The 24,279-nt window shown below is 30.0% G+C and overlaps 2 protein-coding genes across 2 annotated transcripts; both read right to left on the bottom strand.

Annotated features, from left to right (window-relative positions):
• Nucleotides 1–317: 317 nt before the first annotated feature.
• On the bottom strand, nt 318–1,371 carry LOC114187262. The gene is made up of 2 exons (XM_028075456.1): nt 1,177–1,371; nt 318–740 (listed from the first exon to the last, which is right to left on the bottom strand). Exons 1-2 carry the CDS (start codon nt 1,255–1,257, stop codon nt 522–524), a joined length of 300 nt encoding a protein of 99 aa, XP_027931257.1. The 5' UTR covers nt 1,258–1,371; the 3' UTR covers nt 318–521.
• Nucleotides 1,372–17,231: 15,860 nt separating this feature from the next.
• On the bottom strand, nt 17,232–20,986 carry LOC114187462 (probable WRKY transcription factor 31). Its single transcript, XM_028075723.1, has 6 exons — nt 20,565–20,986; nt 20,384–20,479; nt 20,116–20,256; nt 19,402–19,719; nt 19,158–19,271; nt 17,232–18,234 (listed from the first exon to the last, which is right to left on the bottom strand). The coding sequence occupies exons 1-6, from the start codon at nt 20,745–20,747 to the stop codon at nt 17,686–17,688; spliced, it is 1,401 nt and encodes a 466-aa protein (XP_027931524.1). The 5' UTR covers nt 20,748–20,986; the 3' UTR covers nt 17,232–17,685.
• Nucleotides 20,987–24,279: the final 3,293 nt, after the last annotated feature.

The following is a 24,279-nucleotide window of genomic DNA, read 5'->3' as shown; positions in this document are numbered from 1 at the left end:
ACCAACAACTAAAGTAATCATCATCCATAGAACAAACTTCCAAACCTTTGCCTCAGAAGAATGTCCTTTTGTTTTTTCACAGCAACAATAATAAAAAAAATGCCTATGACTCCGTTATTTGGAAGTCAGAATTCAGCTTGAGAGAGTCAGAGACTACTAATATTTTAAGGAAAATGGTTATGTTACCATCATACCACACCAACACCAAATTGAATCTGTTATAAAGCCTAATGATTTGTGAAGTTTCAATCATTCACACAAAGTAAAGAACTTGACTTGACCCACAAACTCAGAGTTTCAAATTACCTACAAATTTGTGAACTTAACAGAGTATTATAATGATAGAATAGAAAGCTCTTTTCAAGATCCAATGATGAACAGACATGAATAATTTACTAAACAAAAACTAAAGGGTTTCAATGTGCTGCAATTAAACAAGCTTTTTGGAAATACAAGACAGCATTCACTTATTCTCTGGCTGCATATACAACAGCTAAATACACATATCTCACAGTTTTTTTCTATTCACCCCCTTTGTACCTATTTTTAACTGATTCAACTTTTGGTTTACCTATTACAGCTTCTTCAGCACCATCAATGGCCTTGCCAAGGGTTTGACTTGCCACCCCCTTTTGAGCTTCCTTGGCCTTTTTCTCCTCTGCAACCCTCTCAAATTCTTCAGCTGTGGAAGGTGCCCTCTCCTCCATCAAACCCCTACCCTTGCTTCCTTGCCCATAATTCTACCATGCATGTTCATGTTTTCATATTCAACAAGAAATACATCAGAATCAATCACAGTATTCATCCAAATGTCACCAATTTATGCTACCCAGTTCAACACTTTGCATGCTCAATCACTTTCTAACAAACCCATTTCACTAGAGATCGCATTTTCACACCCAACAACCCAAAAATTAAACCTTCCTTGATTTCTCATGCGTTTTCATAACTTGACCCACTTTTCAGTCTTAACAAATGAATCATGCAATTCAACAGAACAGGATCCAAAGAAGAGAAAGTTTGCACATTTACTCTGCCCTCCCACATACCCACAAAATCAGAAACAAAAATTCAGAGTAACAAAACACCGATTCGTTCTTGGAAGACAGAAATTAACAATCTTTTGAAATGAAGCACCGGCATAGAGAGAAGAAAAATGAAGGATAAACAATATACCTTAATGGGGTTGTAGAGAAGAGGCCTAGAGGGCTTGACCAAGGAAGATCTTGAAAGATTGAAGAGTTGGGCACCAGCCATAGATAACAAGAGTGAGTGTAAAAAAAAGTGTTTTTCGAGCTTCAGTTTTCACTACAACTGTGCTGTTGGCAAATATGTAGTTGGGTTTGAGAGAGACGATGATGATGTTGATAAATAAAATATAATAAATAAAATAATATAAAATAAAAATATTGGAGTTCGAAACAGTGGGGACGTGTCTGTAGGTGGAAGCAAATGATAGGCACGTGGGGATGGTGTTGACATGAGACGCTTCATTCATGCAATCCAAATCCAATTGGACAACATTGTAGAATTCGAAGCAAAAATAGGATATGCCTCCTTTTTATATACACACACAATTTTGTATGCATCTCAATCTAAGTAAATCCTATGTAATCAGTATAATTTATTATATTTATAATAATGTGTTAAAAGAGTCATCAAAATAGTGTTACCTGCTTCCAAATAAAGAAACCAATCATAAAAATAGTAAACTGGTCAATAGTAGAATGATTCATGACATTAATAGTTGAAAATACTAAGAATATTCATGTCTAAATCTGGGCCGATTTAATATTTTTTATGATTCTGTCACAACTTTGTAAAACTATTGTTTCAGAATGGAAGTTTTAGTTGATATGGTGTAATTGATGGAAACTTTTGTCCTTAAAAAGATGTAGTTAAAGATTTGATTTTCAGTATGCGAAGACGTGTTCACAGAAAATAATTGATTTCGGTGTATAAAAGTATTAGTTTTTTTTTATTTTAAATAAATCTAGTTTGTAAAACCCTTTAAAATATGAAAATATATTTTAATAACACTAATTTAAATTTTTATTCTTCAATTTTTCACTCAATTTTTATTCTCTTCATGATGATAAATAAAGATTACGTTCATCGCAGACTCTTCTTCAAATCTAAAATATAAAATCTTTATTTGGATAAGTTGAAATTTTAATATTTTTTTGGTAATGCATATAATCTTTGTAGGGTTGTATGTACTGTTAGGCTCTGTTCGTATCAAAGGATTGATTTAATACGCTGATTCACGACGACGGATTATATAAAAAAAATTGTGTGCGTTTTAGAGGATTTGCACAGATGGATGAAGATGAATTTGCAGAATTTCATTTAAAACACATCCTTCGATTTAGTGAAGATTTGAGAGAATGAGGAATAAATTTACTTTTATATCCTCACCTCTTAACAGCTAAATATGATTCTTTTATATATATATATATATATATATATATATATATATATATATATATATATATATATAATTAATAATAATTTTAAATAATAGTAGTTATTATAAAAATAAAAATAATAATTTAATATATATTTTTTTAAAATTTATTTAATAATATTTTTAACTAATTTATTATTTCATATATTTTTATCATCAAGGTATTTTAGTAATTTTCAAATTTTATCTATTATAACTTTTTATTTTATCTTTCACATCACTCAAATCACTCACACTAACTTTCACAAAATTCATCTTCAAATCCATTCACTTCACCCTCTAAATCCACTCAAAGAAACACACATATTCATCCACACAAATCAACACAAATTCATCTTCACACTCTCCTCCAAATTCATTTCCTCGAGTGAACAGAGCCTTAAAATCTTTTGTTTTCATTCTTTACTAAGTAACCTTTTTAATTTGGTTTCATCGTTGTTATCTTATCTCTAGATTAAGGAAGGACTTTCATGAGTTCGAAGACAACTTGGATTCTTAGAGTTTTGAAATCTTGTTTAAAAGAAAGAGAAGCTAATTTAAAATTGATTGATTATGTTGATAACGATTTTCATTATTGGTTCATGTTTAATGCTATTAGAACTTTGAGTAAAATTAATAAATTCGGATGCTATATGAGCTTGTATAAAAATTTGATGGAATTGATTTTAGTTGATTTAGATTGGGATTGCATTGATGTTAGTATAAATAAAAATAAATAAATCTATTACTATTTATTTACCCTCAACTCAACTGGAACACCTAAAAGTATCTTTTTAAGGGTAAAAAAATTATATACTTGTTTCTCATATCTCAACAAATATGATTCAAATATTTACCATGTTAGAAAACTTAGAATCCGAAATTCGTAAATAAGTTAATATTTATGGAGCAGAAAGTATATTTTGAGCAATCAATGAAGTTGTACATGAAACTAGTAACACAAAAAAGAAAATTGTACTTCTACAAAATTGTACTTGCATAAAAAGGTGAAAAACAAATATACAAATATACCTTTGCAAAATAGAAAAGGAAAACACTACTATTAAAAAGAAGCCACCCAACAACTTTTTTTCTTACATTTCTTCTAAGGACTTTTTTACACATTAATAGAAAAAAAAGAGAGAGAATAAATGTCAACATTATTTTTCTTATCTAATTTCTATCGCATTATTTTGGGTGTTTGTGAAAATATCTTAATCTCTTGCTATCACTATTTTTCATTAAAATTACGTGAAAAACGTTATGAAATGACCAACTGAATAAAGACAAATGAAAATGTTGACTGAACAATAAATATATAAATAATTAAAACTAGTGTACATAATGCTTTAAACATTTTTAGATTAGATGAAATTTCAACTTTTATTGTGGTTCCTTCATGACTCTTATATTCCAAGATATTCTTAATATTTATCCACGGCTGCAAAATTTGAAAAAGTTTTGTAGAATTACAGAAGTATTAAAATGAGATTATATTCTAGAGTTAATTTGACAATAGATGGATTTGAGATTGGAATGGTTGAAAAAACTACAATTTTTTTTTTTAAATATGGATTAAATTGAATTTGTTTTATTTAATGTGAAATTTAAAAACATTTAAGTTGTACAGGAGATGTACGATAATCTTTTTTATAGTTTTTCATTAAATTTTTATGATTGTTTACAATTTTTAATTATATAACAATTGATAATTTAATATACTCGAATACAGTGGTTTAATGCTTAACTTTTTTTCATTTAGTTATCACTTTGATTTTCATTTATTGTTTTTATAATATCATTTTGACCTTAGAATTGTGATTGATACTTGATGCAATAGGTAAAATACTTTATTTATATTATTATAAATATATAAATCCAGTCGACATACTTTAATTTGAAGAAAAAATCCTTCGTCTAGAACAAATAATCCAAGATTCTGAAACAAACACCATCTCAAAAAACATACAAAATAACATGATGGGAACCACAGAATGTATCCCATTGGTTTGCAACGAAAAACAACTAATATCTGTTAAAGTATTAGTAAAATTAAATTTTCCAAAACAAAACAAAAACCCTGCTAAGGAAGAAATCATACAGGCCCTCTTAGACACAGGATGTTCTGAGACAGTCGTCTGCAGAACAAAAGTACCTTCATATATGATTACTAAGAGTAAACATATACAAAAAACAAGAACTATGTCTGGAATAGTAATGATAAATGATGAAGAAATAAACAATATTTCTCTTCAATTCAGTACAAATTGTGACCTATTTGGCCAAAAAATACATCTTAAAACCATGCGTGTAGAAAATTTAGTCCCTTCAAAACAAAGCATGATTATTGGTTTAGATTTTATATTAGGCCATAATAGAACTATCACTATAAATAAGGATTATGTCATTATTAGTGATAAAACACAAATGTCACCCATAATTAGTGGAGACAGCTATACAAAACCATCCTCTGATGAATGTTCATGTACAAACACCAGATGCTCAGAAAAGTGTGATTGTATGAAAGAAGATTTAGAATCCATAGATTACTGTTCAGATGACACTATGGACTCTTTTTCATCCATAAAAATATCTAAAACAATCACTTTTGATAATATCCAACAGATTTTGGATAGGTTAAATAAAACCAGCATAATAGGAGAAGATCCCACCAAATTTTAGGATCGTGATCCTGTTACTTGTAAATTAAACATAATCAACCCCGATTTAATTATAAAGACTAAAGATATTCAGTTCATCCTTTGGTATCAGAGCAAGGCCGCGTGCTCGATTCCTGCCGAGGACGGAAATGGGGCAGTGTGTGGTAAGTCCCCTTGATTTCCCGAAGAGCGGGAGAATCAGAGTCGCGGAATCGTGGTGGGACCGAGGGATTAAGTATCAAAGTGTGAACCCTTACTAACAGCTATAGCTTTTGGTCAAGTGGCTAGCGCTGCGTGCTCATCCTTTGAGCACGCAGAGCTAGCCAAAAGGGGGGGGGATTGGAAACTTATGAGAATATAAATCTGGCAGAGCCGGTTAGATATTCTCTCATAAGTTTACAAGCAAGGGGAAAAAATAAAGACAGAAAGATAAAATTCTGTACATAAAATGTTTTTAAGCCTTTAAATGATTACCGCATCTTTTAATAAATATTACTCAAGGCATCCGTAGATGCCTAAAGAAAAATTACTCCATAAACACTTACTTAGATTCCAGTGGGAGGGGGGAGAGATCTGAAATTCCTCGTTTATTTATGATTGGAAGTATACAAGAGTAGAAAGAGGGGAAGTACAAGTAGAGAGAAGGCAGAGGTGGAGAGGAGTGAGGATTTTAGAGAGAAAGGGTTCAGAGTTCCTGCCCAGCATAAGGGACTTAAAGACTCTTTTATAGAGAAAAATTCGAAACCTGTAACTTGTTGCACCGGTTTTTAAATGACCGGTTACCTATAGTCTAGGTCACCTGGTGACGTGTCTGTATTTGGATGTTATGTGTTTTTACCCTTCAGTCTATTACCCAGTTATGAGTAAAATTACTGTGTCACAGGTAAGAACACTTTACTGTCCTCTTTTGGAGACTACCGTAGAGATCATGTCTTCGGGATCTTCCTCAAGTATCTGGTCTGAGTCTTCATTATCAGAAGGGAAAGAAGATCCAGGAGTTCCTTGACCGTGGCTTCCTGTTTCTTCATAAATTTCTCTGTATATTCTTTCTTTTTCGAATCTTTTAACCAGTATAGGACTGGCTTCTATAGGGAAAGGATGAAATTTGTTTCCCATAAATTTCTTCCAGTATATCTTGGTATTTATGGTTTCTTTTAAAAGGATATATTCAGTATTATCCTTTCTAGAGAAATTCCAATTTGACCCTTCAACGTAAGCTTTCCAGAGTTGGTACTGGTATAACTTTTCTTTGTTGAGTGATAATCCTTTCAAGGGCCCATGTTCTAGATGGACATGTGCCTCTGGGTTTGATTCTGTGAACAATTTTATGACATGTGTTGCCACACTATCAGGGGTTGTGGCGCTTTTTGGAGAAGAGGTGATCTGTAAGCAGATATTAGTCATATATTCTGCCTGTATTTCGTTTACTACCGAGTTTATCTCTTGGGTTAGAGAGCTGAATTTTTCGGTAGGTGGGATAAGAAGTGTTTGGAGGCATCCTGCTTCTAATAGTAGTGATGGACATATGACTATGTCTCTATATAATTGGTTTTTGAAGGTTTTTAAATCAATTAAAGCCTTTCTAAAAATAAATTTTATTTGACATGTACATTTTGTGGTAACTGTTTTGCAATAGTCTGAAGACTCTTGGCATGGTGTTTTTGTGTCGAAATATGTCTGAGGTTTTACAAATAATCCGTTGTAATTTTGTGTTTCAGAATGAACTTCAAACAAGAATTCTTGTATGACTTCAAATTTTGCAAGGAAAATGTTTGGGTTCATTTGTGGTGAGAGGCTACAAGAGGCAGCATAGGTATGTGTTTGGGTTTTTGGTTCAAATGTCAGCCCTGTTTTTATTTTTTCTTCATCAATGGTTTCTAGTCTTAACGCCATTTGGGCTTCTTCTAAAGAATTAAAGCCTTTGTAAGTAGACCAAAATTGGTCTTGTTTTGCCTCAGAGAGGTCTTTGAAGGAAGTATAAACTCCTTTGTTTGGCCCTGTAATTAGGGCATAATGTGTAAATCCTTTCCCAGAGGGAGAGGCTGGTGAAGTTAACAAAACTCCTTTGTTATCTGTATTACAGAAATTGTATAGTGCACTAATGATGCTTTGTTTCACCTTAGTGACTTGGTGTTCATTTTGAACTGTGTATTTTGGAATATTCCATATGTTGTCGATTAAAACATTTAATTTGACATTTGTATTTTCTCTACCAGGATAATGGTAGGTATTTGTGAGTATTGGCAATTCTTGTTTGCCATACTTTGTGTATTGTTCCACCACGAAGGGGGACTTTACTAATTTAGGACCTGATGGTCCTTTCTTTGTGTTTTGTATAAATTCCATTTTGGAATATTTGTACCTGCAATATAGAAGTAAACAGGTTAAGCAATAAAATGTGTAAGCCTCTGTAGATGTTGTTCCAAAACCAAGATGTTGCCCTTGTAAGAGGCAAGTGTAAAAGCATATTGGAAAGGATTATGTGGGAATAATTCATTTCTTCTTCTCCTTAATTTGGTTAACTTTCTCTTAAACCTTTTTATTAGTTTAGATATTTCGATGGCAGGATTAGGACTAAAATTAGGACTAATTCCTTGTGGCCATAATGTTTGTATTCTGACCCTGACCCGGAATCCAGGAGGGATTTCTGGATCTTCAATGTGTAACATATTCATATATGTGACTGTATAGAAAACTCTTTTGAGTCTTACTTTTGTATAATGTACCTGGAAAGGATATCAGCAAACATATTGTCAGATCCTTTAATATGTTCAAAGTTTATAATTTTTCCGGAATTTATGTAGTCTCTAAAAAGTAACCATCGTCTGTGAGGTTTTTTGTCATTATTTATTTGGTTTTTCCCATAGGAAACGATTGCTTCACAATCAGTTCTAATGGTTATTTCTGGTTTATTTATCAAAAATAATTTAAATGCTTCTAAGGCGTGTATAATTGCATTGACCTCATAATCAGTGCTGGTCTGATAAACTTGTGGTTTCACAGTATATTTTCCAGAAGCATATCTGCATATTTGTTCATTATCTTTTGACAAGTATTTATTTTTCTTCCTTTTTAGGATGGCTCCCCATCCTGATTCGCATCCATCACATTCAAGTACTAAATAATCTGAATCTAATGGTAATTGTAGGGTAGGTAATTTATTTACCTTTTGTTTTATGTTTTGAACCAATTTTATATCTTCAGAATTGAACTTTCTTTCTCCTTTTAGAGAAGTTTTATTGTACAAAGGAGCAGTATATTTTCCCAAATCTGGGATAAAACCCCTGGCATAATTTAAAAGTCCTAAAAAAGATCTTAGGGTTTTTATGTCTTCCATTTTATCAGGAAAATCTTGAATTTTCTTAGAAATGTGAGGTTGGAGTTTTATGGTTCCATTACCTATTTCTGTTCCAAGGAATTCTATGAAATTTTTACAAATTTCCATTTTTCCTTTTGATATAATTAAGCCATATTTTTCAAGTTTGTATAATACTTGTTTTAGGTGGAGATAATGATCTTCTTTTGTTTTGGAAAAAACTAGTATGTCATCTATATAGACACATGTAAAGGTTTTTAAATCATTGAAAATGTTATCCATTTTTCTTTGAAAAATTGCAGGAGCATTTTTAAGACCAAAAGGCATCACATGCCATTCGTACAATCCTTCAGAACAGGAGAAGGCTGTCCATTTTATAGATTCTGGTTCCATTTTTACTTGATGGAATCCACTTTTGAGATCAAATTTTGAAAACCATTTTGCATTTTGAATACGATTTATAAGAATTTCTTTAGACGGAATTGTATATCCATCTTCAACTGTATTATCGTTTAAACGTTTATAATTATAAACCATTCTAGATTTACCTCTTTTTTGTTCGGAAGATTTATTTACTATAAAAGCAGGACTCCTGTGAGGACTTTCACTTGGAGCTATTACTTTTAATTTCAGAAGATGGTCAATATGCATTCGACATTCTTCCTGTTCCCAATTATTGAACTGAATATCTTTAGTCTTTATAATTAAATCGGGGTTGATTATGTTTAATTTACAAGTAACAGGATCACGATCCCAAAATTTGGTGGGATCTTCTCCTATTATGCTGGTTTTATTTAACCTATCCAAAATCTGTTGGATATTATCAAAAGTGATTGTTTTAGATATTTTTATGGATGAAAAAGAGTCCATAGTGTCATCTGAACAGTAATCTATGGATTCTAAATCTTCTTTCATACAATCACACTTTTCTGAGCATCTGGTGTTTGTACATGAACATTCATCAGAGGATGGTTTTGTATAGCTGTCTCCACTAATTATGGGTGACATTTGTGTTTTATCACTAATAATGACATAATCCTTATTTATAGTGATAGTTCTATTATGGCCTAATATAAAATCTAAACCAATAATCATGCTTTGTTTTGAAGGGACTAAATTTTCTACACGCATGGTTTTAAGATGTATTTTTTGGCCAAATAGGTCACAATTTGTACTGAATTGAAGAGAAATATTGTTTATTTCTTCATCATTTATCATTACTATTCCAGACATAGTTCTTGTTTTTTGTATATGTTTACTCTTAGTAATCATATATGAAGGTACTTTTGTTCTGCAGACGACTGTCTCAGAACATCCTGTGTCTAAGAGGGCCTGTATGATTTCTTCCTTAGCAGGGTTTTTGTTTTGTTTTGGAAAATTTAATTTTACTAATACTTTAACAGATATTAGTTGTTTTTCGTTGCAAACCAATGGGATACATTCTGTGGTTCCCATCATGTTATTTTGTATGTTTTTTTGAGATGGTGTTTGTTTCAGAATCTTGGATTATTTGTTCTAGACGAAGGATTTTTTCTTCAAGGTTATTTACTCTGGTTTCTAAAATTGAAGTCCTAGTATCAATTATGTTTTTATCCTTTATGTTTTCTTTTTGTTCTAAAAAGATTGGTATTTCTTGTATTTTTAGATGTGTTGTAATACATTTTATACAAAAATTTTTGTAGCATAAAGGACAATGGGCCCTTTGTGATTTATGAAAATATCTATCACAATACTGGCAGGGAATGGATGTTGGTCCTGAAAAGTATTGTAATGTATGATGACATATATTTGTTTCAGTTATATTCATTAGATAATATCCCGAATCATCTAATATTTCGCCTAATTCATTATATTTGTCATTTAATTCGAAATCATATTCTTTAGGGTAAATTTGGATAAATTCATTATTTGTGAAATCATTTATTAAGTCATAATTTTTGGGTTGTTTTTCTAAATTAATTTCATCATTGAATTCTGTTATACTGACTACTGATAATATTTCAGAATCAGTAGATACGTCTTCATCGATCGGAAGAAGATTCATATGGCAAGATTTGATGAGTTCTGCTTCTTTTGTATAAAGATTTGCTATGTTTGGACAATCTCTTGAGAAATGTCCAGTTTGGCTACAAGCATAACATTTTAATGTTTGTTTGTAATTTTTATTTTCTCTAAATTTTCTAACGTGTCTGTTAGGATTTAGACTTGGTTTCTTAGAATTTGAGGATCTTATAGTATAAGTTTTTCTAGAATTAGTTGGTCTTTGTACAGTCGATTGAGACTTATGACTATAAGATTGGCTATATCTAGGTTTTCTTCTGGGCATGTATTTTTTATTTTGATTGTATTGTTGTGGAGTGTATATTTGTTTACAAATTCCAGAATCAGAATTTTTTAATTGTTTTTGTATTGCAATATGTGTACAAGTGTCTTTCATTACTTTCATAATATGTTGTATTCTTATTGAGAGGTTATTTAACATGGGGGTTACCTCATCGTTTTTCCAGGATTCTCTGATTTTCTGGCCTAATTTTCCTGGAAGTTTGAGAAACATCTTTTCTCCAACACTTATATCATGAAAACATCCGGCTATAGAGGCATACATGAGATAATCTTGTAAAAATTCTTTGATTTTTCCAAAATATGTTATAGACAACCTTTCTAGATGTCCTAAATAAATTTGTTGTCTGAGTGTATTCCCATCATTTGCAGATTGAGAAGTGAGTAATCTTTGTATTAGAGAGCAAAAATTATAAATGTTAGGACCTGGTTCGATTACTAATGTATTTAATTCTGTTGGGTAATTTTTTTTAAAAGATTCCCAACATGCTCTAGCTATATCACCTAAGTAGGTTTCACCTTTGGCAATCATGTCCTGTGAAGACTGAACTTCCTTTTCGTAATGGATACCATAATCACGGATTACAGTAGCAGTCCATTGTTCAATGTATGTTGGTAATAATTGAGGGTCAATTCCTCCTATATTTAATAAAAGATTTGGCAAAGGGAAATTTGGTTCTATTGGGAGCCTCTTCCCTTGTGTTGTATATTGATTATCTGTAAAAGTAACATTTGTTGGGGATTCTCTGGGTATGAATCCAGTAGAATAGCTTTGTGTACCAACATGTTCTAACTGATAACTGTTGGGGTTTACTGATCCTACACTTGTATTGACGAAACCTATTGTAGATAAAGGTTCTGATATTACTGAAGAGCTGTCTTCTTTGTCTAAATATAGGTTATCAAGAAAATTTTTTATGATATCGTCTGTTTCATCATAAATATCTTCAATATTTGTGTTTGTAGGGGGATCTAAAGATCCTTGTCTATACATGGCTATAATTGCCTGATGATGATTCCATTCTTCATCAGTCATTTCATCATCTTCGTATTGTATGGTATTCATCATGGAAATGTGTTCGTTATCAGGAATGGCTGAAGTGCTATGCCTATTTTCGGCTAACCTATCTTGTTCTAAGTCAAGTCGTGGTATATTTGTGTAATCTACAAAACTTAGACTAAGTCCTCTAGATCTGTTATGTAAAATGGCAGATGAAGGGGCTGTAATTGGGTTATTTTCTTCTCTGGGTAAATGTGTTTGCCATAAATGTCCTTCATTTCTTCTTGTGAAGGCTTGAGCTGGCAAGAATTGTGTACCATAAGAGTTAATGGCTTCTTCTAATGGTTTAGTGTTTATTCTATACATAGAAGAAATATGGTTACTTATTCTTCCTATGAAGGTTATGTCTAAATGTAGATTTTCACCCATCCAATTGGGTCCAAAACCTATCGTTTGTACTTCTAGGTTTATATGATTTATAAAATCTTGTAAAGTTAATGTGAAATTTGGAGCAAGATAAATAAGGGAAAAGGGTTGATTTAAATCTACTTCTAAAATCCCTATTACACTTTGTGAATCATTATTCTGAAATCTTGAATCGTGTAGAACTATTAAAGCTCTAGCTCCAATCATATGTCTGGCTAAGAATCTTACTCCAATGGTAATTAACCCCATGTGGACATATCTTCCTTGTTGATTTTGTAATTGTCTTCCTGTTTGTGGAGATATTAGAGGGATTATCTCATAGGTATTGTCAGGGAAATGAAAATCTTCTATTCTCCTATATCGATAGAGGCTTGTTCGTTCTGAACTTAGCCATCCTATGTTGTATAATTGTCTAGGATTTAGAGAATCTATCCTTGAGTTAGATCCTATATCTGTATTTTGGTGTATGTCTACTAAATCTTCTAATCTTCTAATGTTAGTAGTTCTTTGTCTATTTAAGAATCTATCTAAAATTCCTGGATGTTGTATAAGATTTTGACTTCTAGTCTGATGTTCCCTTAATCTTCTGGGGGTTCCAGGGAATCTTTGTGTGCTACTAGGTTCTGTTGTACTATTCATATTAATACTATCAGTTTGTGTTTGTGTAGACGTATTGGTTTGTGTCATCATTACAAACTATTTTCATTGTTTGAAGAAGGTGCTGCGTTGGTACTTGCAGCTTTTGAATATTTTTTAGTTGTAACTTTGATAAATTTCTGTGAATTTTTAGAAGTTGCTTTTATATGAGTATGTGTCCCTAAAGATAGTTTTGATACTTGCTTTATAAGACCATCTATGTCTTTGGACAAGTTCGTCTTTTTAGTAGAATCAATCATATGATTCAATTTTCTAGAAACTTCTTCTAGAAGAGCTATTATAGTGTTATTTTGTCCTATAAGGACTGTGTGTACAGGGTCTACTTCTGAAGTAGGTTTTTTATAACCTACAGGAGGAGAGTTTGTAATTTTTTCAACAGCAGTTAGAGCTGATTTGTAATCGGAGCCTAGAAATGGCTGTATGTTATCCATTAAAACAGAAAAATAAGAAAGCAGTGTAGGCAAAACAGAAAAGCAGTATAGAAGCAGTATAGTCAAAGAGGAAAAGCAGTAGTAAGAGATAAGAGGCAGGAATCTACGGAATACACTGTAGAGTAATACTTATAAAAGAATATAAGTAATATGATTACAAAATTTTTGTTTTATATCAAAAGATCAAATTGAATTTATTCTTCCTTTCACACCCCTCCGTAAATATATTAATGAAAATGTTTCAATTTAGAAAATGTCAATAAAATAAGAATGAATAAGCATGAACAAATTTTGTCGATGATTTACTAGTTACTATAAGATTTTTCATTTAAATTTGTTAGATTTATATATGAAAAAAATTAATAAAATATTCCCAAAATAAAAAAGGCATTTAAACCTTATATTGTTTCGTTAGTCTTCTTATAATTAATAAAATTAGTATGTCGTTTTTCTCAACCTTTTATTAATAAAAGTAACTGGTGAGGTCATTTTTAAATTTAGGGTTAAATATGTTTTTTTTCCTTAATTTTTGGTGAATTTTGGAATTAATCTATTTTAAAACTTTAGACCAATTTAGTCATTCATCTTTCGAAATACGTAGATTTAGTCCTTTTAATAAAATTTTGTTAAATTTATTTGACATTTCAAGTGTGTTTTATAATAATATTTGACTTAGTATTAAAGAAAAAATATGTCAAACATTATAAACAACTCATACAATCCTGAAATGCATATGAAACATCAAATAAATCTAACAAAATTTGATTAAAAGGACTAAATTCATGTATTTCGAAAGATGAAGGATTAATTTGATTTAAAGTTTCAAAATGGACTAATTCCAAAATTCATTGAAAGTTAAGGAAAAAAAACATATTTAACCCTTAAAATTTACATCGATATATTTTAAGTTGAGAATTTAAAGTTTGTAATTCTAGTAATTCATTTTTGATCCAACAAATTCATATATTTATATATACCTAATAATAGGTATTTGATCTAACAAATTCATATAGTAGAATGGATATAATTAAGTGATAGAGAAAAACCAAACTATTAAATTCGATCATAAAATCAAATAAGTGGAATGAAAAAAAAGTAAAACTGAATTTAATTCAATCCAATTGATGAACACCCTATTTTTAGGGTAACCTCATTCGAGTGGTAAAAGGAGAATAAATAGCTTATGTTATTAATTGTGCTCCATTGTTCCTTTCTTTTTTCTTGGTTTAAAGAGTGCAAAGGGAGGGGGGACCAGAAAAAAAGGGGTGTGAGAAGAAATGCATCATGAACTCAAGTGGTTTTTCAAAAAGGGAAAGTAAATGCTCTCACAATAATATGAATCAATAATGCATTAGAGTTGTTATGTGTCATCATCATATTTTTGGCCCTCCATACAAAAGTGCACCACCAAAGAAGTGAACCCATTTACTAACCAAGCAACATAACAATCACCTATTTCTTTTCAAATAACAAATAATTAGTTTTAAATGGTTAAACATAATTTGAAAATAAGTCTAATTAGTTTTTTATATTCAAACGCAAACAAACACGTCTTTTTATGAAGAAGTGTGAGCAGTATTGAATCTTGACCACAAAATTATTTCAAAATATACTCGTTTGACTAACAATTTACAATTTGATTATTAGATTTGATTATTATTACAATACTTCAAAATATATGAAAAATAAAATCTATCTTGTTTTCATTTTCACTAATAACTTCTCTTTTATCACTTTTGCATAATGAATTTATTGTTTTATTCTTCATCAATGTAGTTTTCTTATAAAAGAAATATTAAAAAATAATTTATCATAATCTAATAAAACATTGAGAGACATAATTATTGAAAGAAAAATATATTATAGTCAAGTCACAATTAAAAATTAGTTATGAAAAAACACATAATACATTATTTTTTCTTTTGTATTCATAAAATATGAATATACAAAGGCTCATGAAATAAAAAATAATGTTAATAACTATTAAACTAATAGGTTATTATTAAGCGAGACAAGAGAATTATCTTCTTCTCTTTGAGAAAAGAAGAGAACAAATGACAAATGAGAGCAAAAATAATGAGTTTGTGTCTAACTTTCTTTTTTCTTCAGCAAAAAATAAAATGAAAACATATGTGACTAAGAGATTAATATAAGTTTGTGAAAAGTTTAAAAGACAATGAAAAAGAAAATAAAAAATATTTTAATAATATTTTTTTTAATTACTTTTGATTTTTGTTTCTAAAAATTTAAGTTGGTTTTCTAATTATTCTCAATCTTTATTTTTTTGTTTTAATTTGACATTTTTAAATGAAAACAGAAATAAAAAAAAGTTAAATCTATAGATTTATGCTCTTCGGTGTATTCGATTTTATGTTTTATTATTTATTAATATTAAATGTTGTGCTTTATAAAAGAAATAGAAAAACACAATTTAATTTTTATTAATTTTAAAAATATATTATTTATAATTTTGAAAATTTTAAATATTTAAAAAGTATATATAATTTAAAAAAAATCAAAAATATTTTGGGCACAGCCCCTCTCCCTCCCCCTCCTTATATAATCTGCCACCGGATGTGAGAAGTGGTTTTCTAATACCGGGAGGCTAAAACCAGTTAAACAAGCTGCAAAGAAAATGAAGATGATGGATATTTGGATTACCTATAACAAAATCATTTAATAACTGATTAGACTTATAAATTAAGGCAACTAACTACCATGTTTTTACCTCAATTTCATTAAAATAACATAGTTACAGACGATCATTATATTCAAAGTATTATCCATCTTAAAATATAGATCTTTTATTATAATTTTGTTTTTTAAAAAAAGATCAATGACTAACTTTATCGATGATATTTGAAGGAGCTTCTTATGATCGAAACAACAATGAAATAAATTTTATAAACAAATTTTATATTGTTACTAAAAGAATAATTTAGGATGATTTATATTATCTAAATATATATATCAATATTAGTTGGTACAGATGATAACTGCTTTTGTGTCCATTAACTCTGTTAAGGATTGATTCTTGGTGATGAGGTTTTCTATGAAAACTTTGATTTGATTCTTTCTGACACAGATTGATTCTTTCCTAGAATCTATATCATTCAAGAATATATCAGTGAGTGATACACTTTGTTTTGTTCTGTCACCAGTGTTATTCAGAGAGGAATAACACTAAAATCAGCGAAAAACTCCACCATAACAAACAAGAACCTAGTGATCATCGATCCTAACCTTTTACCATTTAAGTTCATAGAAAGTTTCAATCTTTGAACAGAACCAAAACTGTCCAAGACCCAAAATCACAGAATCCAGAGGAATTCTTAAATGCAAACGAGATTAAGAAATGGAAATCATTTACGGACAGAAATTGTCAAGGGTTGTTGAAAAAAATTAATTCTCTTGACAGAGACGTGAGAGAGATCAAAATTGAGTGCAGTGTCTTTCTTTCTTTCTTGCTTCTCATTCTAGATTATTGTTCATTACAAATTTTCTGTTTAAAAAAATATTACTTTTTGTTGGATTTTTGCGGCAAAGATTACTTAAAAGATTAACATTACTCTTTATTCAAAACCTTTAAAACGATGAATTTAGGAGTTCTCATTTTTATATTTTCTCACGTGGGATTTAATCACACACATAAATTCTCAACACAATTAAACTGTATCAATTACTAATATTGAAAATAATTTTCTCATGATTCCGATGCAGAGTACAACTATTATAAGAGAAGCATCAGTTTCTGATGCGTACTAGAAGCTAACCTTTTGCAAAACTTTCCTCTAAGTTGTGTTATCAACATTTAGAATTAGTGTAGTTGCTTGCATTAATTTTCATTCAAGTGTAAGAAAGGGTTTCTTGCTGCTAATCAACTTCTGATTGTAGAGAAGAATCTTGAGAAAACTAAATCAGAAATTATTTCCAATATTTTGTGCAAAAAAAGGCATAAGAAAACAAAAAATTTATTCAACCCTCCCTCAAGTCACTCTCTTGCACAATTCACACAGTACATCAATACTCATCTCTCATGACAAATATCTAAATTTGACTGCTGAAGTTTACAGTCAATTGTACATTAAAAGTCTCGCATCTGGTACTGTTAGAAAATTTTCTGAATGTCAATGTGACACCTTTGTAACAACTAAAGAGAAGTGTTTTTGAAGTATCAGAACACTTCTTAATCATCACAAAGTGATTTTCTTAAAAGACGATTTCTTCAACAAGGCATTCAGCAGTGCTTCATTGTTCTTGGAGTAACGAGATCTCAGTAATCATTAGCCTTATGATGAAATGCTCTTTTTTTATCATTTTTTTTGTTGCAAATGCATAACTATGAAATTCAATTTCTACCTTACACAATATGAAAATGATTCCAAAACACTAACAATTACAATTAATAACTACTCTTGTTTGTTATTGCAATGCTGAGTCTCCACTGGGTGTGAACTTCCAATGATAGATGTTATGGCTGCCATGAGAGCTGCACTGAACTTGGGGTCTGTGGTGATAGCAGCTGTTGCTGCATTGACTGTGTCAGCAAATGAAGCAGTTTCTGTGCCCTGAGAGGCATGCAAGGTAGAAAGCTTAGTTTGGTGAAAAAAATTTGGTGCGAAAAGTGGTGAAAGTAGGCTGAGTTGGTAATCCTGTGGTGGATGTTGCTGTGAGGAAGTGTTGTTATTGGTGGGAGTTTGAGTGAGATCCAAAGTGATAGTGGGAAATGGAGCTGAAGCTGAAAGGGTTGCTAAGTTATGTGAGAATGGAAGTGTTGCAGATTCTAAGATGTTTGGGTGTAGAAGGCCATCTGAACTTGGCATTGATCCTGAAAGAAGCATTGATGCAGCTGCAGATGTTGTGGATGCCATGGCTTTGGCTGCTGGAGGAAGAACATGACTATGTTGTCCTTCGTATGTTGTGATCAACACACTTTGATCTTCTGCACTCCTTTGCACCTTTAATGGACCATTTGGCCAATATCAAATGACTATTAAAGATGTGTTGATTTCAATACTTTAAATATAGTTTAAAATATCAAAATCAATCGTATCAGAGAAGCATTAAGAGAAAGGTTAAAAAAATTCAACAGAGAATTTAAATTTTATTTTGTATATTTTATACCCAATATAACTATTAGGCTTAATAATGTGTTTTAAGTAACTAATAGATTAAAATGTTTGTAGTTGAATGTTTATTAAAAATTTTGTTTCAAAATATCTTTTAGCTTTGGCTATATATTATCTTACAATTTCATTTTTTTTTGGTCAAAATAATTAGTTCTGTTTTGTTCTATTCTCTAGTTTTTTTTTTTCTTTTTCGATCTATTTAAACTTGTGAGTCAATGTACTCATTTTTATCTTCAAGAATGAGGCACTGACAAATTTAAAACAATTGAAAAAAAAATGCAAGTTTATTAATAAGTTTAAAAAAGAAAATTGAAAATAACAATCATATCATTATGTTATAACATCAAAATCAAACATAAGTACTACTTTAATGAAAATAAAAAAAGACTAAAATCTAAATATAACAAAATCTTAAAAACATTCAATTCAAAACATCCAAATTTAAAAAAAATACTTAAAATTTAATTAAAGTTTAGTCATCACAAAATAAGAAAAAATTGAAAAACAATTGATAAATGAAGAAAAGAACTTAAAAGATCATACTAAAATGGGGAAAAAAAAGTGAACTTTAATATACAGTATAATTATTAGTTAATGATAAAATGTGTAAATGTAATTAAGTCAGATTTTTCTTTCTAAGCATCACAAAACTCTTAATGTTAATAAAGATTTTTTTTTTCTTTAATAAACATTAATTATTTCCATAAAAAATTAGGTAGATATATAAATAAAGAGTAGAGTATTGTATATACTTGTTTCCGAACTGGGCAACCAGTCCCCATTGAACAACGATAATAAGCTCTTGGACATGGATTCCCTTTAGCCATCTTCTGCCCATACTTTCTCCATTGGCATCCATCAGAAATCTGAGACCAATTCATGAAAAGAAAAAACCAAAATCATTTAAACCATATTTTTCTTTCTTTTGGAAAATGTGTATCCAATGCTTTCAGAAATCTGTACATGCAAACTTGAGAACTCAGATTACATACTAACCATAGAAGAAACAGATCTTGCACGAACTGATACTCGAGCTTTCTTGATCATTGACATGGTTTCTGATGCTTCATCAACATTGAAAGAACTCGATCTTGTTGTGACTTCGTTCGAGAGCCACCTTGGAATAGCTTTCTCAGGTGCCTCCAACTCAGTAACTTCTCTATTAGTGCAAATCTTCTGCTTCTTGCTCTCAATCATGTCCATCGTGCTTTTGCTCTCTTGCAGTTTTCCCTTCGAATATTGCTGCGAATTCTCTTCCTTCGTAGCAACTCCAATATCCAAGAATGGCCTTGAAATCATATCAACTTTCTTACCCTTCATAAAAACCACATATCAGAGAGTTTATAATGCTAGCCACTGCATCAAATCTTTCTAATGGGGTGTGAATTCAGGTATCAGTGCCCTATTGTAGGGTAAAATACACATAACAGTAGCACCAGTAAAGAAAATTCAAGAAACTCAGAAGTTGTTAATACCCAATTCAATACATGTTGGATTGTCTAGTTTATATCCTAAATAAAAACGGAGATTAAAACCTTCCACTGTCAATTACTATCATTCAAAAGAATTTAATGAGTTGATTAAATCGATTTACACAAGAGAATGTCAAAATTCATGAGCAAAAATGTTGCAATTTAATAACAGTTCTACCAAATAACTAATTCTAATCAATAGATTTATATAATTACAAAAAAAAAAAAAACATATTACCTCATTCTTACGTTGTTTCTCCATCTGTTTGACAAGTTGATCATGTAAAGCATGGTACTTATCGTTCACCTGATCAACCTCATCTCTCAAGCGTTGATTTTCAGCATTCATGTGGTGCAATTCAGCTAGCATAGCTGCAAACTGAGCAAACCCAGAAAAGGACACATAAAATCATCTTTCACATCTATATATATATTCTTGGATCTCAAAAGCCAACGTTGTAAAAAGTGTTAAAACAAACACACACATTGACAGAAAACACAAGTACCTTATCATCTCTTTTATTACCCTTTGCCTCCGATGATCCTTCTCCCATAATCGATCTATCGGTAGGAGAACTCTTGGTAAGGAGATCCAAACTAGTCTGCAAATCACAACAGATAAAAAAACCATAACATTTGTATTCATAATAACACAAAGAGAAGAAACAAATTGAAAGAGTTTCGTACATCGACATGAAGCTCCATTTGGTGCAGCATTTCATCGTCATGAAATACATTTTTGTTCTTTTTGTTGTTGTTGTTATTGTCTGCAAAGAAATCCATCTCATCCATGACCAGTGTTTTCCCATCAAACAACATGATTGGAGAAGAATGTGTAACTGAGTCATGATTGGAGGTAGGTTCTTCCATGTGTGTGTGTGTGAGTGAGTGAGTTTGGTTATAGAATGAATGAGAAAAGGGTGAAATAAAGAAGAAAGAAAGAAAGAAAGTGGTTGAATGAGTATGAAAGAAGAGTCCTATATAGTTCTGGCTATGAATTGTTAGAGGAAGATGTGAAGAGAGAAAGAGAGAAAGAGAGAAAAAGAGAAAGAGAAAGAGAGAGAGAGAGGTTGAAGTCAGAGATAATGAGATGCAATGGACTCGGCAACAAAAATGCTTTGGACTAAGACCAAATATTATGTGATGCAATTAATATTGAAGATTTTGGAACTGAGGTAAGATGGTGCGTAAGACTGTCCACGTGGCAGTTTTTGATAGGGAAAGGAGGCAACAAAATAGCAGAGACAGTTGTTTGAGACATAGTCTTCTTTATCAACTTTTATTAGAGACACAGATCTGACTTCTAAATTCTCAGCATTGACAACACACAACAAATATAAACTAGTGGGAATCAATACACTAATTACTTTCTTTATTAAATTATTTTATCCTAAAAAACAAAAAACAGTTTTCAAATGTTGACCATGGATGTATATGCGGACTTACGAAAATATATATTTTGATGAGGAAGTGATTTATGTTTATTCTTTTGAGAAAATTGTTGCTCAAAATGTTGTCACCTTTTTATTGGTGAGGAGAAAACAATTTTTGTGTCGTTAGTACATTTGATTATTTTATTGAAAAATGGTCAGATAAAATGCAGGAACACTTTAACTGATTAAAAATTATTGGATAACACCAAAAAAGTGGGGTTCATCACTTATTTAATTTGTTTTTTTTCTTTTTTATTTTGTAACTTTTAATAAATTATAACTAGGCTTTTTTATTAATTTTTTTTAAATGTATCAACAAAAATATTTTATAAAGAATTTATGGTTATGAGTTAGTTATATCAGTCAAGCACGACTACATTGTGAAAAAATTATGTTAAAGTGACGATTTTAATTCAATTAGCGTAAAATACTAAAATTTAACTTTAAAAGTATTTTGAAGTAAAAAAAATGTGTCACCTTAATAAGATTTTTTCGTAATGAAATCATGTGACCTTACACGACTCATTCCTATTCCTAATATTTTTTTTAAATTGTTCATTTTAATAAATTTAAAAAAAAATACTAATTCGGTAAATTAAAAACCCATTATAACTGATAAAAAAATGTCTATAAAATAATTATAGTTTATTAGAAAGTGTATCGTTAGCTCTTCCCATACATAAATTACAAAATGAAATGAAAAGACTGAAAGATACAAGTATGATAAATGAGTGTTTGATACCAAGTCTCTATGATTATTAATCAGTGTAGAAGTTAATTAACTTTATTTTTTAATCATTGAATATATGTATGTCAAATGACATATGTAAATGTTTTCTTTCTATTTAAATTTTGATTTATGAATTTTTTCACATCAATTATTTTAAATATTACACATCAATTATACTTCTTTTCTTTGCTATATCAATTATTTAAGAATTATAATGTTATTTGTACATTATAAGAATATATATTTACACTTTTGAAGGGATAAATTTATTATGGATAATGATGTTAGTATATGTATTTATTCTTATAATAATTTAAGTGAGGTTCAACTAAATAACAGAATGTATTTTTTAAGAATTTGTATAATTTTAACCCTTAAAATGTGAGGATTTTCAAGAAATATTTTCATGAAAATATTAATTATTGACGAGTTAATGAAAATATTATTTTTATCGCTTAAAATGCGGAAAATGGCGGAAATCACACCACGTCCTTCTTGATGGTTTTTTCGTTGAATAAATTCGTATTCATCAACATTGGGGTAAACTCCAATTTTTTAATCATCCTTTAATTTTATATTAGTTTCTAATGGCCCCATTAAATTGACTTAATTGACATGGACGGTGCCAAAGGTTATACCTTGCAAGTAATAACTTAAATTTATTTGGAACACATGAATCCAATTAAAGTCACATATATAGGCTTAAAGCAATATTAATACAAATACGTAACTAATCAACACAAAAATTATTGTGAGTAAACTTGTACATTTAACTATAGTCACAATATTAAATTAACACCTTTCCAAAAAATAATATGTTTAGTAAATATTTGTGGAAGTTGAATTTTCTACTTTTTTTTTCTTTTTTGTGTGTGATCCCTCTATTATGTCTTTGCACTCCATAAATTGACTTTATATTTTTATTTTATTTTATTTTCTTCTTAATCATTAATATTCTTCAAAGGGTAGACTAAGAAATTCTCAGCAAGCATCGTAGAGATTTCTCAAAGTTTTCCCCCCTTAATTAAGTCACAATCATTGTTCCAATTTTATGGTCAAAATATCTACGAACAATTTAATAACTACAAGGAAGCAAAGTTTGTCTAACAATGTGCAATTTTCTTTGATTTTAAAAAAAAAAACAATCCTTTTCAATTCTTAACTAAGTGTTTGACAAATTAAATGAAAAACACGTACTTAAATTTTGATGTTGTTTTTTCACTATCCACTTATTTAGAAAAGAAAACAACTATTTGATAATAGGAGTCATTAATGATGTAGTCAGAATCAATGACTATTTTCATTCATATCATTTCAAGATTTTCTATTTTATCTATGGAGTTTTCTTTACAATTCTTATCAGAGTTATTCACTACAATCGTATCATAATTTCCCATCCAATAGTCACAAATATAGCTGGAAATATACACCATAAAACATTTGTATGAATATATCTTATTTAAAGGAGTTTTTAATTTTTTCCCCATAAACTCTATAAATGGTTATAGAGTCTAAACTTGCAAAGATAGATTGAGGTTTTTATACTATTCATTTACACAATAACAATTTATTTAATCCATCAAACAATTAATGGGAGAAAAAATTTCAATTTTAAATTGAATTAAACTCGATAATAACCAGTAAAAAGTTATATTTTTTACAAGAGTTGTTCTTTACGAAAATCAGTAAAAAAAACATTGAATTTAATTAAATAACATGGATTACGAGTAATTCACGAATTTCACTAGCAAAACCCTATTTAATCTATGAGTTTGCAAACTAAACAAAAAAAATGAAAATGATTGTATTCAAAGTTTATTAAAAAACAATAAGGTGCGAGCTCGAAGTGATACGAATAATCCATGGTTTTATTTTGTCTAAATTTCCTACTCTAAACACAAAATATATTGTAAAAATTGTAACCCTAACTTAAAATCACGATATTTAAATTTCACTGATGGAGTTTTATATATACATAGTTGATTATTTTTTTCTTGGTCAACGATAACATTAATATAAGTTTAACTCCATATTGTGAATGTGTGAACAAGAGAATATCACTTCATCCTCTTTCGACTACATTTGAATAAAAACTTAGACCATACTTTATTGGGTCACCTAGGAGACATAAATAACGTCACTTAAGCTTCATGCATAGGTTTTCATACCACAATGTTGGAACGGGGAGGGGCATGGCCCCCCAAATATTTTTTATTTTTTATTTAAATCATGTATATAT

Source organism: Vigna unguiculata, chromosome 6, assembly GCF_004118075.2.
Source record: "Vigna unguiculata cultivar IT97K-499-35 chromosome 6, ASM411807v1, whole genome shotgun sequence".
Lineage (NCBI taxonomy): Eukaryota > Viridiplantae > Streptophyta > Magnoliopsida > Fabales > Fabaceae > Vigna > Vigna unguiculata.
Note: the sequence above shows the minus strand (reverse complement) of the source record. Positions and strands in the feature narration are given on the sequence as shown.

Excerpts from the sequence above, each read along its gene's own strand:
- LOC114187462 (XM_028075723.1), bottom strand. The coding sequence starts at position 20,747 with ATGGAAGAACCTACCTCCAATCATGACTCAGTTACACATTCTTCTCCA. Across the intron at positions 20,480-20,564 it reads AAATGGAGCTTCATGTCGAT|ACTAGTTTGGATCTCCTTAC; the intron begins GTACGAAACTCT and ends TGTGATTTGCAG. Across the intron at positions 19,272-19,401 it reads CAAGATCTGTTTCTTCTATG|ATTTCTGATGGATGCCAATG; the intron begins GTTAGTATGTAA and ends AATTGGTCTCAG.
- LOC114187262 (XM_028075456.1), bottom strand. The coding sequence starts at position 1,257 with ATGGCTGGTGCCCAACTCTTCAATCTTTCAAGATCTTCCTTGGTCAAG. Across the intron at positions 741-1,176 it reads TTCTCTACAACCCCATTAAG|AATTATGGGCAAGGAAGCAA; the intron begins GTATATTGTTTA and ends CATGCATGGTAG.